General features: G+C 36.5%; 1 protein-coding gene across 1 annotated transcript in view; it reads right to left on the reverse strand.

The window, feature by feature from the left end:
* Positions 1-17,176, reverse strand: part of LOC123776304 (orphan sodium- and chloride-dependent neurotransmitter transporter NTT5) — a 30,989-nt gene that overhangs the window by 13,172 nt on the left and 641 nt on the right. The window contains exon 2 of the mRNA XM_087870975.1: positions 80-181. Coding sequence (XP_087727101.1) covers positions 80-84 — 5 coding nt within the window. The 5' untranslated portion in view covers positions 85-181. The remainder of the gene's footprint in view (positions 1-79; positions 182-17,176) is intronic.

Consider the following 17,176-nt stretch of genomic DNA (forward strand, 5'->3'; position numbering starts at 1 on the left):
TTTTCATCTAGTTATTGTTTATCTCTGCCCCCACCCCACCACCGACTGCTCTATCCCCAGCAAGAGGACCGCACTCTACCTCATATTTGGGGTCACTCTCCTCTCCGCTCTCTGTGCTTCTGCCACTCTGACCTTTTGCTGGCTCCTCAAATGCTCTATAAGAGAATGGACAAGGAGGGTGCTGGAAAAGAAAAGAAAAAAAAAAAAACTGGATGTGGAAGAGGGGAAGAGAGAGGGACCTGGAGTTTTCTTTCAGAGGGAGAAGGAGCATGCCATCCAAAAGCAGAGGCAACAGGTAGGCATCAGGGCAGCACTGGTACATCTGGGTCACAGGAATAATCAGTTATGAGACATACTGTTTTGAAAGAGTTCTTTGTAGCTCAGGAAATGCTTATAATTCAATGACAAGTTAAAAAAAAAACTGAGATGGAAATCTCTGTCTTTAGTTCTATCTCTACTACATTTAAAAGTGCAATGATCTCTCCCCTTTCATTCATAATTTTATTAATTTGGGTCCTTTCTCTTTTCTTTTGAATAAGTCTGGCCAGTGGCTTATCGATCTTATTAATTCTTTCAAAGAACCAGCTTCTAGTTTTGTTGATCTGCTCTACTGTATTTCTGGTTTCTAATTCATTGATCTCTGCTCTAATCTTAATCAGTTGCCCTTTCATGCATGGCTTAGGCCTGTTCTTTTGTTCCATCTCCAGCTGTTTAAGGTGTGAGTATAAGGACTGCATTTTAGATTTTTCTCTTCTTTTGAGTGAGGCTTGGATGGCTATGTATTTCCTCCTTAGGACCACCTTTGCAGTGTCCCATAGGTTTTGGACCGATATGTTTTCATTCTCATTGTTTTCCATAAATTGCTTAAGTTCTTAATTTCCTGGTTTACCCAAACATTCTAAGCAGGATGGTCCTTAGTTTCCAAGTGTTTGAGTTTCTTCCAAATTTTTTCTTGTGATTGAGTTCCAGTTTCAAAGCATTGTGGTCTGAGAATATGCAGGGAATCATCTCAATCTTTTGGTATCAGTTGAGATCTGTTTTGTGACCCAGTATATGGTCTATTCTGGAGAAAGTGCCATATGCGTTTGAAAAGAATGAGTATTCTGTTGTTTTAGGGTAGAGTGTTCTATATATATCTATGAGGTCCATCTGGTCCAGTGTGTCATTCAAACCTCTTGTTTCTTCGTTGATTTTCTGCTTAGATGAACTGTCTATTGCTGAGAGTGGAGTGTTGAGGACCCCTAATATTAACATATTATTATCTATATGTCTCTTTATTCTGGTTAACAGTTGGCTTATGTAGTTGGCTGCTCCCCTGTTGGGGGCATAGATATTTATAATTGTTAGATCCTCTTGTTGGATACACCCTTTAAGAATAATATAGTGTCCTTCTGTATCTCTACGGTCTTTAGCTTAAATTCTAAACATATCATAATAAAAAATTAATTAATTCATTCATTAAATAAAATAAAATAAAAGTGCAATGAGTAATATTCCACTGTGTGTATATATATATTACTCAGTCATCAAAAAGAATGAAATCTTGCCATTTGCAATGATGTGGATGGAGCCAGTTTATTATGCTAAGCAAAATAAGTCAGTCAGAGAAAGACAAATACCACATAATTTCATTCATATGCAGAATTTATGAAACAAAACAGATGAATATAGGCGGAAAAAGAGAGAGGCAAACCATAAAACAGGCTCTTATCTATAGAGAACAAACTGAGGGTTGCTGGAGGTGAGGTGGCTGGAGGGAGATGAGCTAAATGGGTGATGGGTATTAAGGAGGGCAGTTGCTATGGTGAGCGCTGGGTGTTATATGTAAGTGATGAATCACTAAGTTCTACTGCTGACACTAATATCACACTGTATGTTAACTAACTAGAATTTAAATAAAAACTTAAAAATATAGATATTTAATTGTTTAAAAAAGTGCAATGAAAGCAAAGGCTGAAAGAAAATATGTCAATACATAGGTGATAATAGAATACAGGTATTTTTATATCTTTCTTTCTGACTTTATTTTACTAAATTGCCTAAAAGAAGTATTACTTCAAAAACCAAGAAGAATATGTATTGATAAGTGAAAATTAAAAATAAAAAGATGATACTAGACAAAGAAGTCAGATCGAAGGAGCTCCTTTCATCCATATATGGGGCAATTAAGGCATCAAATAGATAACTATATGGGGCACCTGGGTGGTTCATTCAATTAAACAACTGGCTCTTGATTCATCTCAGGTCATGATCTCAGGATCGGGAGACTGAGCCTGGCCCTGGGCTCAGCCGCACTGTGTGGAGTCTGCTTGAGATTCTCTGTCCCTCTCCTTCTGCCCCTCCCCCCACTCACTTGTGTTCCCCCCCTCAATAAATAAATAAACAACAATAGTAACAGATGAGAACCCATAGAATAAAATAGGAATCCATGAATCCATAGTGATATAAATAAGCAAAAGGAAAATTTCTGCCTTACAGCAAAATGCAAACTAATAAATGTATGGGGAATGACGACAGAATTAGAAAGTCATCATTTGGAAACCACTGAGAGTCGTAACTAATTCAAGTAAGAATCATCAATTGTTGCTAACACAAGAAAGTTTGATGGGGACAAATAATTGCCCAGTATTCATGTATCTCTTCCAAAAAACAGAAAAATAGTACCACTATGTGTTAGACACCACCTAAACCAAGTAATGAAAGCCTACTGATACCATTTATCTCCTGATATGATGCATGGAAAAGAACACAACATCGTTTCAGTGATATTCCTGCCAAAAATGTACAACCAGAATCTAATCATGAGGAAACATCAGACAACCCAAACTGAGGGACATTCTATAAAATAACTGACTTGTATTCATTAAAAATGTCAAAGTCATGAATAAAAGGAAAGATGGAAGAACTGCCAAGGTTGAAATTACAACTGTAAGTCTGAAACTACATGAAAATAAGAAGGTAATACTGGAACTTAAAAAACAGCTGGGTTGGACTTTCACCTTCTAGTTCACATGTTAGGAGCTTGGAAGTCACCACTCCACCCTGATAAGTAAAAAGCTGAACAGACTGAAAAATCAACAACTCTTCGTGGATCCCTAATGGAGGTAGGGGCAAACCACTGCCCTCAAGATTGACAGATGGCAAAACCAAAAACTCACGGATTACCGGAGCAGACACTCAGGAGGAGAAACTGCCATGGAACCAGTGCCAGAGTAGGAAAACCTCAATCGTAACTGACAAATTGCTGGAGGCTCAGTGTGGACAATCTCAGTGTGGACAATCTGAGAGTTAAAAACTTCAGGGAGACCCAGTCATGGGGGTGGAGCACTTTTTTGTTTTACCTCCAGGAGCTTGACCAGGTTTTCACAGAATATCAAATAAAAATCCCCTCATGCTTCCAGCAGGGGGAGGAAAAAGGAACCATATTGAAACACTCCAGGGCACTGTGTTCTTAACAAGACTGAGATGTACTGTAGAACACTTGCCCTCCCTGACGGCACCACATTACTAAAGGCCTGTTTATAGCAGTTCCTTTACCCAATACATCACGTCCAGCTATCAGGAAAAACTTATAACGCAAACCAAAAGGCAAAAAACATAATTTGAAGGGACAGAGTGAGCATCAGAGCCAGACAAGTCACGAATGCTGGAATTATCAGACTGGAAATTTGAAAGAACTAGGATTAATTTGCTAAAGGCTCTAATAGATAAAGTAGACAGCATGCAAGAACAGATGCGCAATGTAAACAGAGAGATGGAAATCCTGAGAAAGAACCAAAAAACACTGATAGATATTAAAAAAAAAAACTGTAACAGAAATGAAGAATACCTTTGATGGGCTTACTAGTAGACTGGACATGGAAAGAATCACCGAGCTTGAGGATATCTCAATAGAAACCTCCAAAACTAAAAAGCAAAGACAACAAAGACTGAACATCACCAGGCAGAAAATCAGTGATGGAGTGGAATTCAACAACACCATCAATCAACTGCGTATAAATGACATCTGCAGACTACTTCATCCAATAACACCAGAATACACATTTTTCCCAAGACTACATCCTGGGCCATAAAACACCTTAACAAACTCAAAAAACAAAAAGTCATACAATGTCTGCTCTCAGTCCACAATTGAACTAGAAATCTAACAGAAAGATAACTGTAAAATCCCAAAATATACAGAGATTGAACAACTCACTCCTAAATAATACATGGGTCAAAGAAGAAATCTCAAGAAAAATCTGTAAATATTTTTAACTAAATGAAAATGAAACAAGATTTACCAAAATTTGTGGGATGTAACAAAAGCAGTGCCTAGAAGGAAATTTATGGTACTGAATGTATATATTATTTTAAAAAAGCTCTAAAACCAATAATCTAAGTTACCACTTTAGGAAACTAGAAAAAGAATAGAAAATTAAATCCAAAGTAAACAGAGGAAAAGAAATAACAAGAATTAGAGCAGAAACTGAAGACAGAAAATCAATAAAGAAAATCATTAAAATCAAAAGCTCATTCTTTGAAAAGATCAATAAAATTGATAAGCCTACACTCAGGCTAACTAAGAAAAAAGAAAGAGGACACAAATTATTAATATCAGAATGAAAGAGGGGACATCACTATAGATCCCCACAAAGTCTCCCTAATGGACATTGAAAGGATAATAAAGGGACGTCTAGGTGGCTCAGCCGGTGAAGTGCCTGCCTTTCGCTCAGGTCATGATCCCAGGATCCTGGAATCAAGCCTGGTGTCAGGCTCCCTGATCAGCAGGAAGCTTGCTTCTCCCTCTCCCTCTGCCTGCCACTCTCCCTGCTTGTTCTCTCTCTGTCAAATAAATAAATAAAATCTTTTAAAAATAAATAAATAAGTAAATATATATATACATATATATATATATGTATATATATATGTATATATATATATATGTAAATAAAATAAGGGAATACTATGAACAACTCTATGTCCATAAATTTGATAATCTAGATGAAATGAAGCAATTCCTTGAAAGATACAACCTTCTGAAACTGACACAGGAAGAAATAATATGAATAGGCCTGTCTCTATTAAAGAAATTGAAAAAAATAATAACCTTCCAAAAAAATAATAATTAATGACCTTCCAAAACAGAAAGTACCAGGCTGAGATGCATTCACTGGTGAATTCTATCAAATATTTAAGGAAGAAATTACACCAATTCTCTATACTCTCTTTCAGAGGATAGAAGCAGAGGGAACACTTCCTACTTTATTCTATGAGACAAGCATTACCCAAATACCAAAACCAGACAAAGACATTACAGGATAAGGAAACTACTGACCGATATCTCTCATGAACATAGAAGCAAAAATCCTCAACAAAATATTAACAAATCCAACCCAACAATGTATAAAAAGAATTACACAACATGACCAAGTGGGATTTATCCCAAGTATGCAAGGCTGGTTCAACATTCAAAAATCAATTAATGTAATCCATCACAACAACAAACTAAAAAAGAAAAATCACAGTTGTATCAAAAGATGCAGAAAAACTATTTGACAAAATCTAACACAAAAAAACTATCAGTAAAGTAGGAATAGAAGGGCAACTCCCTCAACTTGATAAAGAATATCTACAGAAAACCTATAGCTAATGTCATTCTTTCTTTAAAGATTTTATTTATCTTGAGAGGGAGAGAGAGAGACTGTGCAAGTGCACGGGGGGAGGGGCAGAGAGAGAGAAAGAGAAGCAGTTCCCCCTGAGAGCAGAACCCAACTAGGGGCTTGCTCCATCTCGACCCTAACTAAGATCATGACCTGAGCTGAAATCAAGAGTTGGACACTTAACTGACTGAGCCACCCAGACGCCCCTAATGTCATTCCTAATGGTGAGAAACTAGGAACTTTACCACTAAGAGCAGGAAGAAGGCAAGGATGTCCCCTCTCACCACTCCTTTTCAACATCGTACTGCAAGTCCTAGCTAATGCAGTAAAACAAGAAAATGAAATAAAAGACATATAGATTTGGAAGGAAAAAGTGAAACTGTCTTTATTCACAGATGATATGATCATCTATGTAGAGAAATCAAAAGAATCGATTTGTCCTGAAACTAATAAGCAGTTAAAGCAAGGTAGTAGAATACAAGGTTAATATGCAAAAGTCTATCATTTTCCTATATACCAACAGTGAACAAGTAGAAATGAAAAATGTAATAACATTTACATTAGCACCCCCAAAAATGAAATAAATTTAACAAAATATGTTCAAAATCTATATGAAGAAAACTAAAAAATTCTGATGAATAAAATCAAATAACTACATAAATAGAGAAATATTCCATGTTTATGGATAGGATGACTCAATATTGTTAAAATGTCTGTACTTCCCAACTTCATCTATAGATTCAATGTAATCCCAGGCAAAATCCCAGCAAGTTATTTTGTGGCTACTGACAAACTGATTTTAAAGCTTATGTGGAGAGGCAAAAGACCCAGAATAAGCAATATGATATTGAAAGAGAAAGAGAAGAATGAAGTTGGAAGACTGACATTATCTGACTTCAATACCTACTATAAAGCTACCATAATGAAGAAAAAAAGTATTGACAAAAGGTTAGACAAATAGATCAATGGAACAAAATAGAGAGTACAGTCGTCCATATAAACATAGACAATTAGTCTTTGAAAAAGGAGGAAAGGCAATACAATGGAACAAAAACTGTCTTTTCAACAAGTGGTGCTGGAACAACTGAATACCCACAGGCAAAAAAAAAGAATTGGACACAGACTTCACACGCTTCACAAAAATTAACTCAAAATAGATCACAGACCTAAGTGTAACATGCAAAACTATAAAACTTCTACAAGATAATACAGGAGAAAATCTAGATGACCTTGACAATATGGCAACGACTTTTCAGATACAAATTCAAAGGTACAATCCATCAAAGAAATAACTGATAAGCCAGACTTCATTGAAACTAAAATCCTGCTCTGTGAAAGATTCTATCAAAAGAATAAGAAGATAAGTCACAGACTAAGAGAAAATATCTGGAAAAGATACATCTGATAAAGGAATGTTATCCAAAATATGTAAAGAACTCTTGAAACTCAGCAATAAGAAAATAAACAACCTGATTAAAAAATGGGCCAAAGACCTTAATAGATACCTCACCAAAGAAGATACTCATACAGCAGTATGAAAAGATGCTCCACACATCATATGTCATCAAGGAAATGCAAACTCAAACAAGATAGCACTACACACCTATTAGATTTACCAAATCCAAAATACTAACAACACCTAACACTGACAAGGATGTGAAGCAAAAGGAACTCTCATTCATTGCTGGTGGAAATGCAAAATGGTACAGCTACTCTGGAAGACAGTCTGGCAGTCTCTTACAAAACTAAACATACTCTTACCATATGGTCCAGAAATTGTGCTTCTTGGTATTTATCCTAGAAAGCTGAAACTAATGCCCACTCAAAAACCTGCACATGAATATATCGCAGCTTTTTTCATAATTGCCAAAACTTGGAAGCAACCAAGATGTCCTTCATTATGTTGGAAAAAATAAACTGTGGTACATCCAAGTGGAATATTATTCGGCACTACAAAGAAATGAGCTATCAAGCCCGAAAATAAATAGAGGAACCTTAAATGCAAATTAGTGAAATAAGCCCAACCCATAAACGCTAAATACTGTATGATTCCAACTACATGACATTCTGGAAAATGAAAAAATACAGAGACAGTGGAAAGATTGCCAGGGGTTTCTGAGGGAGGGATGAAGAATTGGAGCACAGAGGATTTTTAAGGCAGTGAAAAGCTCTGTTATGATACGGTTATGCTGGATACATGTCATTATACATTTGTCCAAACCCATAGAATGAACAACACCGAGAGTGAACTCTACTGTAAATTATGGACTTTGAGTGATTATAATGTGTCAGTTTGCTTCATCAACTGTAACAAATGTACCACTCTGGTGGGGAGAGGTTCCTAATAGGGGAGATTATGCACGTGTGGGCACAGGGGGTGTATCAGAACTCTCTGTACCTTTCTCTCAATTTTGCTGTGAACCTAATACTGTATTGCCCTAAAAAAATAAAGTCTTACATATGAAAAAAAAAATACTGGCAAGCTCCCTGCCACTCCTACCATTCACCATAAAACAAAAGGAAGTGCCTTCTAGGAGACCTGGCTACATGAACAACAATGTCCACACTTACCCACCATCTCCCTATGCCCCCTAAAAAACAAGTAAATGATTTTAAAAGGAACTCTTTTAAATATCTGGGATATTTAAGGGACATCTGGGGCACCTGGGTGGCTGAGGCAGTGAAGTGTCTGCCTTCACCTCAGGTCATGATCCCCAGTCAAGCTGGGCTCCCTGCTCAGCAGGGACTCTGCTTCTCCCTCTGCCCCTCCCCCTGCTCATGCTCTCTCTCACGCTCTCAAATAAATAAATAAAATCTTTTTTAAAAAATGGGGATATCTGCATCATTTCTAAAAAATAGTTCCCATCCTCATGTCAAAAATGGAGAAAATTCTGCTATATACGCGATAGGACCAAACTGTAGTCATTAAGGGATTAATTCACATCTATCCTTCCTGATAAAGTTGTTCAATGTTTTCGGAAATAAGTTATAATTTTCCAGGCAGCTTGTTGGAGAAATAAAAACAATCCCTCTCTCGAGCCCTTCTGTTCCAGTTAACCAACAGCTTCCAGAAGCTGTGTCCCAGAGGGTGCAAAGATGTGTGAGCCATTCCAAAGAACAAGTGAATGAGTTAATAGGTCTCTCCCTTAGACAAACTGCTGCCACAGCATTAGGAGGGAGCGAACCACAACTGTTCAGAGATGAAGAAAAAATTAGGTAAAGAACTCAGCCTCTGGCACAATATCTTTAGCTAAAAGGAAAAAAAAATTGGGAAATATTATAGAGATGAAGAGTTAAGTCTGGTCATGGTCCCACTCCCCTCAACTCTCCATCAGGCACCTAAATTACTCAACAGTAATATAAATCTAGTTAGTGAGGCTTCAAACTTAAGATCTGTGAAGAGCATTCTACACCAAGAATCAGATGATCAAGAGCAGTACAAAAAGAAATGTAATGCCACACAAATTTTAGACCAGAAGCAATGTAGGACTAATCTGTCTTCAGTCAAAGACAAATAAAAAGAAAGAAACATTTGGATTTTAATGCACATGCACTCTTCCTGAAAAAAAAAAAATCACAGTCAACTAAGATATCAAGCAAAATAATAATTAGGATATAAATGGCCTGGTGATAAGCACAAAAAAATACTAATAGAAATCGTTTAGATAGCGTCTACTAAACTTTCTAGCACAAATATAATATTTTTAAAACCCTACTCAAACCAGCTACAGCTTGTACCACAATCATGGTGGATCAATGCATCAATGCCAGCATTCTAGCTCAGTTCATCAACTGGCACGTTTGTCTTGCTGGGAGTTTGGAAAAGATTCATCCACTGGAAAAAAATAGTACCACTGATTGACAGAGCCCCATGATGAAGAAATCTCTGGGAACATGGAATTAGTTGGAAGACTAACAGCCAAAGCAACTATCATGTGTGTGTCTTATGTCCAGTTTAAAAAGAAGATAACCAGCCATCCTCTTGCTCTTGAACTTTACAGTGAAACTGTAAAAATTACCCATGAGTTCCCTCAGTTTTTGCCTTTGGGGGCTGTGCAATACAACTGATCTTGATTAATTTTTTATGAGTGTGAATGAGCTACCTTCAAGACTATTAAAAAAGGACCCTGATTTTTGAGGGAGAGAGTTCTACAGTTTCTAATATTTAATTTGCTCTCTTTTATAATTTCATTTACCTAATTTTAGATATTCCAGTCTGTAGCTCTTGATGGAACTGATGTATTGACAGTGTTCATCTAAGTCGTCTTATAAAGAATCCTTTCTCCAGTATATGGTCAAACTAGATGCAAGAACAAACCAAACTCTGAGCTTGGTTTTCTGTTTCATTAATAAAAATTAAAATGGTACATCCTATTGGTCAATTCATTCTTATTCTTTCACGCATGTATTCAAGCACAAACTTGGAATTTCATAGCTATAAGGTCAGGTCTTAGACCTACCAAATGAAACCTTGTATCAACTGTATTAAAGATTTACTCGCTACCTCACAATATGCCATATTAATTACTTTCTTGACACTCCCGGCAAGAAACAATTTTGATGAGGGGTGCCTGGGTGGCTCAATCAGTTGAGCATCCTACTCTTGATCTCAGCTCACATCTTGATCTCATGGTTGTGAGTTCGAGCCCTTTGTTGGGCTCCACGCTGAATGTGGAATCTACTTTAAATATATATATTTTGGGGCGCCTGGGTGGCACAGCGGTTAAACGTCTGCCTTCGGCTCAGAGCGTGATCCTGGCGTTACGGGATCGAGCCCCACATCAGGCTCCTCCGCTAGGAGCCTGCTTCTTCCTCTCCCACTCCCCCTGCTTGTGTTCCCTCTCTCGCTGGCTGTCTCTATCTCTGTCAAATAAATAAATAAAATCTTAAAAAAATAAATAAAAATAAATAAAAATATATATTTTGATGAATTAAAAGAGCAAACAGAGTCCTACATCTTCTGTAATTTGAGAAGTATCTTTTTTGGGGGATTTTAAAACTGAGCATTTACTAATGCTAAAAAAGGGATACATGATCATTAAAACAGTTATTGGAATCATTTATTTTTTTTTCTTCAACTGTCATTTTCCTTACTGTGGAATTACTGTTTACCACCAAGTAATTTGGGGGTTGGATAGGGAGGGATGTGACAAGTATAGATAGAGGGCGATGCAGAATAACTGTGATGAATTGTATAGCCAGTTAGGTTTTATGGCTTCACTCATTACCTTCAGTGAGGAAATAAACTAATTCCAAATTCACTTAGATTGTAAATTATACCAAAAAAATAATTTTATAACCTTAAATTTCAACTTTCAATCATCCCCAAATACTCTGCAAATTACTTAAGGGATGTTGCCAGAGCAGCTTATAGTAAAGGCTTTTATTTTAGGAAGGGACAACACTTCCTATTGAATTCAACTGAACTGAAATTCAACTGAAATTTACGAGGGACATCAGGTAGCACCAAAAACATACTGTTGTCTTAAATACCAGATAAAGGATCAGTCTTCAGTTACACTGAAAACTCAGTGTGATTAAATATTAAAAGCTACCATGTTTAGTAAATTGGACCAAATGAATAGGTTATTTTGCTTTCTGTTGAATGAATACTTTGTTAATGATTTATAGTACCATATGTCTAGTCCCGAACTCATTTCTCAGCTGCACAACATCTGTACCTGGATGTTCTACCAGCACTTCAATTTGAACAGGTGCAGTTTGAACTAGTGTAGCTCCCCTGCCATATGTTCCCTGATTTTTTGTAATAATTTTACTGAGATATAGAGCACATATCCAATTTACCTATTTCAACTGTACAATTCAAGGGCCTTTAGTATATTCACAGAGTTGTGCGACCACCATCAATTTCAGAACATCTTTATCACCCCAAAAAAGAAATTCTGTACCATCTGCTCATCATGGCCTAATCCCTCCATTACCACTACTCACCCTACCAGCCCTAAGCAACCACTACTACTAATCTACTTTCTGCCTCTAGAGATATGCCTATTCTGTACATTTCATATAAATGGAATCATGTAATATGGGATCTTTTGTGATTGGCTTTTTTCACTTAGCATAATATTTTCAAAGTTCATCTATACTGCAGCGTGTATCAGTAGTTCATCCCTTTTTGTGGCCAAATAATATTCCACTATACCATATATTGTTCATCTACTCATCAGTCGGTGGACCTTTGGGTGGTTTCCACTATTTGGCTGTAATGAATAATGCTATTATGAACGTTCGTGTATAGCTTTTGTGTGTACATATGTTTTCATTTCTCTTGGGCATGCACCTAGGAATGGAATTGCAGTGTCAAATGATAAAAATGTTTAATTTTTTGAGGAACCGACAAACAATTTTTCAAAGTGGCTGTACCATTTTCTAACCCCACCAGTAGTATATAAGGATACTAACTTCTCTATAGCCTCAACAACACTTGCTATTATCTGAGTTTTTTATTATAGTCATCATCATGGGTGTAAAGTAGTACTTCACTGTGGCTTTGATCTGCCCTGTTTCTTTTAAGGCTACCATAAACCACCCATTTGCCCAGAAATGCTTGAATGCATCCTTCCATTGCCACTTCCATACATCACTGCTATTGCCCCTATAAGTTCAGATAATTGTCATCTCTCACCTGAACTACTACAATAGCCATAGTATATAACTGGACTTCCCTGTTTCCAGCCTCTTGCCTTGACTCAGACCAAAGAGTTGCATAAAACATCAGTTATCATCATTATACTATAAAACTTGAAAACCTGAGATATATATAGAAAGGGGAAAACTTCCTGCAAAGCATACAGTAGAGAAACCAGGCAAACACTCCCTAAGTTAAGTGATCATTGTTAAGATCACCAGTGATGTCATGTGGCTATCATGTGCCTTTTTATTTTTTAAGATTTATTTATTTATTGATGGGGCACCTGGGTGGCTCAGTCGATTAAGTGTCTGCCTTCAGCTTGAGTAGTGATCTCGGGGTCCTGGGATAGAGTCCCGAGTCCAAGTTCGGGCTCCCTGCTCAGTGGGGAGCCTGCTTCTCCCTCCCCCTCTGCCCCTCCCCCCGGCTTGTTCATGCTCTCTGAAATAAATAAATATTTATTTATTTTAGAAAGAACGGGGAGGGGCAGAGGGAGTGGGAGAGAGAGAATCTCAATCTAATGTGATGTGATAAGAAGGGTACTTCCACACTTCTATGGTATTTTTCCAATACCCTAACTCCCGTCTAATTATGACAAAACATCAGACAAACCCAAATTGAGGGACACTCTGCCAATTATCTGATCAGCACCCCTCAAAGCTGTGAAGGTGAAGAAAAACAAGGAAACACTAAAAAACTCACAGAGCAGAGGAGACTAAGGAGACACAACAACTAAATATGATGTAAGATCACTGATTGGCTCCTGGAACACAAAATGATATCAACGAAAAAACTGGTGAAATGTGAATAAAGCCTGCAGTTCAGTTAATGATAATGTATCAATGCTGGTTTCTTAGTTTTGACAAATGTAGCATGGTAATGTAAGATAACATTAAGGGAGACAAAATGGACAAGGGGTTATATGAGAATTCTCTGTATCATCTTTGCAACTTTTCTGTAAATGTAGTTACTTCAAAACAAAACTAAAAAGCTACCCAAAATTATGTGACTAAAAGATGTCTAAAAATATACAAAGCTTTTATTAAAAATACAAAAATGTATCGAAAGAAATAAAAGTTGAACAAATGAGGAGATACACTATGTTCCTAGTGTATCCTCCAGTCTTTGCTATTCCCAGCATTTATATGGAGTATAAAGTGTCCAGTCATACTACAGTCTTCCCCCAAGTAAATAATTTTTAAAAATTAAAAATGTGGGGGTGCCTGGGTGGCTCAGTCGTTAAGTGTCTGCCTTCGGCTCAGGGCATGATCCCGGCATTCTGGGATCGAGCCCCACATCAGGCTCCTCTGCTGGGAGCCTGCTTCTTCCTCTCCCACTCCCCCTGCTTGTGTTCCCTCTCTTGCTGGCTGTCTCTATCTCTGTCAAATAAATAAATAAAATCTTTTTTAAAAAATTAAATAAAAATAAAAAATTAAAAATGTGGGAAAATCTGCAACACTTCTGGAAACTAAGGTCCCATCATCCTGTCAAAAACCAAGTAAGCTCTAAATAGAACCATATCAAAGTCACTAAGAGGACAACTCACAACTCCCATTCCTGATACTGTGATTCAGTATTTACTTTAGTCTCTTAGAGCTGTCATAACAAAAGTACCACAAACTAGGTGGCTTAAAACAACATAAATTTATTGTCTCACAGTTGTGGATGATAGAAGTCCAAAATCAAGGGGTCTTCAGGGCCATGTTCTCTGTGAAACATAGGGGAATCCTTCTCTGACTCTTCTTCATGTCTAATAGTTGGCTGACAATCTTTGACATTCCTTTGGCATGCAGCTGGATAACTTCAATTTCTGCCTTCATCATTACTTGCTCTTCTCCCTAGTCTCTATCTTCACATGACCATCTTCTTATAAGGACACCACTAATATTGGATTAGGGGCCCACTCTATATTAGTATGACCCATTCTTATCTGCATCTGCAATAATCCTATTTCCAAATAAGGTCACTTTATGAGTTACAGTGGCTTAGAACCTCAACATTTTGGAAAGCGGACACAATTCAACTCATAATAGTATTTCAGAAAATAAATTTAAAATTATTGGGCATAACTGTATTAAAATTCACAGGATGGTCTAAATAGCATAATGGATAGGACCCAGTAAAGGGTCAATAAACTTAAAGATGGGGGTGCCTGGGTGGCACAGCGGTTAAGCGTCTGCCTTCGGCTCAGGGCGTGATCCCGGCGTTATGGGATCGAGCCCCACATCAGGCTCCTCTGCTATGAGCCTGCTTCTTCCTCTCCCACTCCCCCTGCTTGTGTTCCCTCTCTCGCTGGCTGTCTCTACCTCTGTCGAATAAATAAATAAAATCTTTAAAAAAATAAAAAATAAAAAATAAACTTAAAGATGGACTGATAGAAATCACCCAATTTCTGAAAGAAAGAGAGAAAAAGGATGAAAGTCACAAACTCTTAGCGACCTAGGAGGCCAATCAAAAGGCCTAACAATGGATAAGTAGAGTCCTAAAAGGACAGGAGAGGATGAAAATAGGTCAGAAAAATATATATGAAGAAATAATGGCAGAAAGCCCCCAAATCTGGTGAAAGGCCTAAATTTCAAGTTAAAGAAGCTCTAAGAATAGGATAAATACAAACAGCAACATGTCTAACATGAGCACAATCAATCTGCTAGAAATCAAAGATAAAAAGAAAAATCTTGAAAACAGAAGAGAAAAAGAACAGATTACATACTGTGGAACAATACCAAATGCTGCATACTTGTCAAAAGAAATTACAAAGGCCGAAAGAAAGATGAATAACTTCTTTAAAGCAAAGAAAAGCAGAAAGCCTGTCAATCAGAATTCTATAAACAACAAAAATATCCTTCAAGAAAACAAGATGAAATAAAAACTTAAGCAAATAAAGAAAAACAAAGAGAATTCATCACCAGCAGACCCACATTACAAAAAATCATGACGGAAGAAGTTCTTGGGACTGAGGGAAATGACATCAGAGGGAAACTTGGATCTTTAGGAACAAATAAAGAGTAGGAAATGGTATATATGTGGGTGAATATAGAAAACTATATTGTCTTCTTAATTTCTCTAAAACATATGAATATTAAAACAAAAATTATATGTTGTAGGTCTTATACTAAACTTTAGATGTAAGACATATTAAAAGCAGCAGGTGGTACAAATATTGGACTTACATGGTTGTAAAATGTCTACATTTTTATGTGAATTGATAAAATATTAATGCTAAATAGACTATAAAAAGTTAGTATGAATTGTAATCCTTAGAAAAACTGCTAAATAAATGTGGAAAAGAGTTATAGCTACCAAGACAATAAATTAAAATGGATACTAAAAATGGTTCAAGCTATCCAAAGAAGGATAAGAGAACTAAAACCAAAAAATTAACAGAAAATAAAAAAAAAATAATAGAATTGGAGACCCAAATCCAACCATATCAATAATTACACAGAATGTTTTTAGTTTAAGCATTCCGATTGAAAGGCAAAGATTGTCTATCAATAAAAGATACCCAACTATTAGCTTCTAGAGAGATGTACCTTAAGTTTACAAACACAGATAAATGAAATTAACTGAATAGAAAAAGATCTAACTTGCAAATTAAGCATAAGAAGGCTGTAGTGGCCTTATTAATGTAACATAAAATGGGCTTTCAGGTAAAGAGTATTACCAGATATAAAAAAGGATATTTACTAATGATAAAAAAAAGGTCAATTCATCATGAAGCCAGTATTTACAAATGTATACACACATAACAAATCTCAAAATACATGAAGTAAAAATTTACAAAGGCTAAAGGAAAAATCAACTGAACCGACCATCATGGTAGAAGTTAACACTCTTTCTCAGCAATTGATGGGAAAAAAGAAGACCAAAATATTAGTAAAGATAAAGAAGATCCAAAAACACTATCAGCAACCTTGCCCTTATTGACATTTACAGAACCCCAAAACTGCAGAATATACATACTTCATTAATGCCATAGGCTAGGCCATAAAACAAGTAGCAATCAATTTACAAGCATTGAAGTCACAGAGTTTGTTCTCTGACTACGATATAAGAAAATTTCAAATCAATAACAGTAAGATGTGTAAGAAAATTCCAAATGCTTGGAAATTAAAAATATATTATTAAACAATCCATAGGTCAAAGACTAGATCACAAAGAAATTACAAAATATTTTAAACTGAAGGATAATAAAGCTACAAAATATCAAAATTTGTGGAATGTAGCAAAAACAATTTTAGAGAGAATTTTATAGCTTTACATGCTGTTATTAGAAAAGAAGGGTTTCTTTTTTTTTTTTTAAGATTTTATTTATTTATTTGATAGAGAGAGAGACAGCCAGCGAGAGAGGGAACACAAGCAGTGGGAGTGGGAGAGGAAGGAGCAGGCTCCCAGTAGAGGAGCCTGATGTGGGGCTCGATCCCAGAACGCCAGGATCACACCCTGGGCCGAAAGCAGATGCTCAACGACTGAGCCACCCAGGCGCCCCTAGAAAAGAAGGGTTTCAATCGATGTCATACAAAAAGCTTTCAGTAAAAGAACAAAATAAATCCAAAACAGGAGAAAGGAAAATATAAATATAAAATTAGAAATTATGAAGTAGAAAACAGACAATAGCAAAAAGTAAAGAAGCCAAAGCTGGTTCTTTAAAATGATCACAAACCTGGTAAATTCTTAAACAGATTAAGACAAGAAGATATGTAAATCACCAATATTAGGAATAAAAGTGGGGTTATTACCAAATATGCTATAGACATTAAAAGAATAAGAAAATATGACAAATTTATGCCAACAGACTTAACAACTTAGATGAAATGGGGAAAATTTCTTAAAAATACAACTTAACAGGGGCGCCTGGGTGGCTCAGTCGTTAAGCGTCTGCCTT

The sequence above is a fragment of the Ursus americanus genome, chromosome 21, assembly GCF_024610735.1.
Source record: "Ursus americanus isolate L20-20 chromosome 21, mUrsAme1.1.p, whole genome shotgun sequence".
Taxonomy (NCBI): Eukaryota; Metazoa; Chordata; class Mammalia; order Carnivora; family Ursidae; genus Ursus; species Ursus americanus.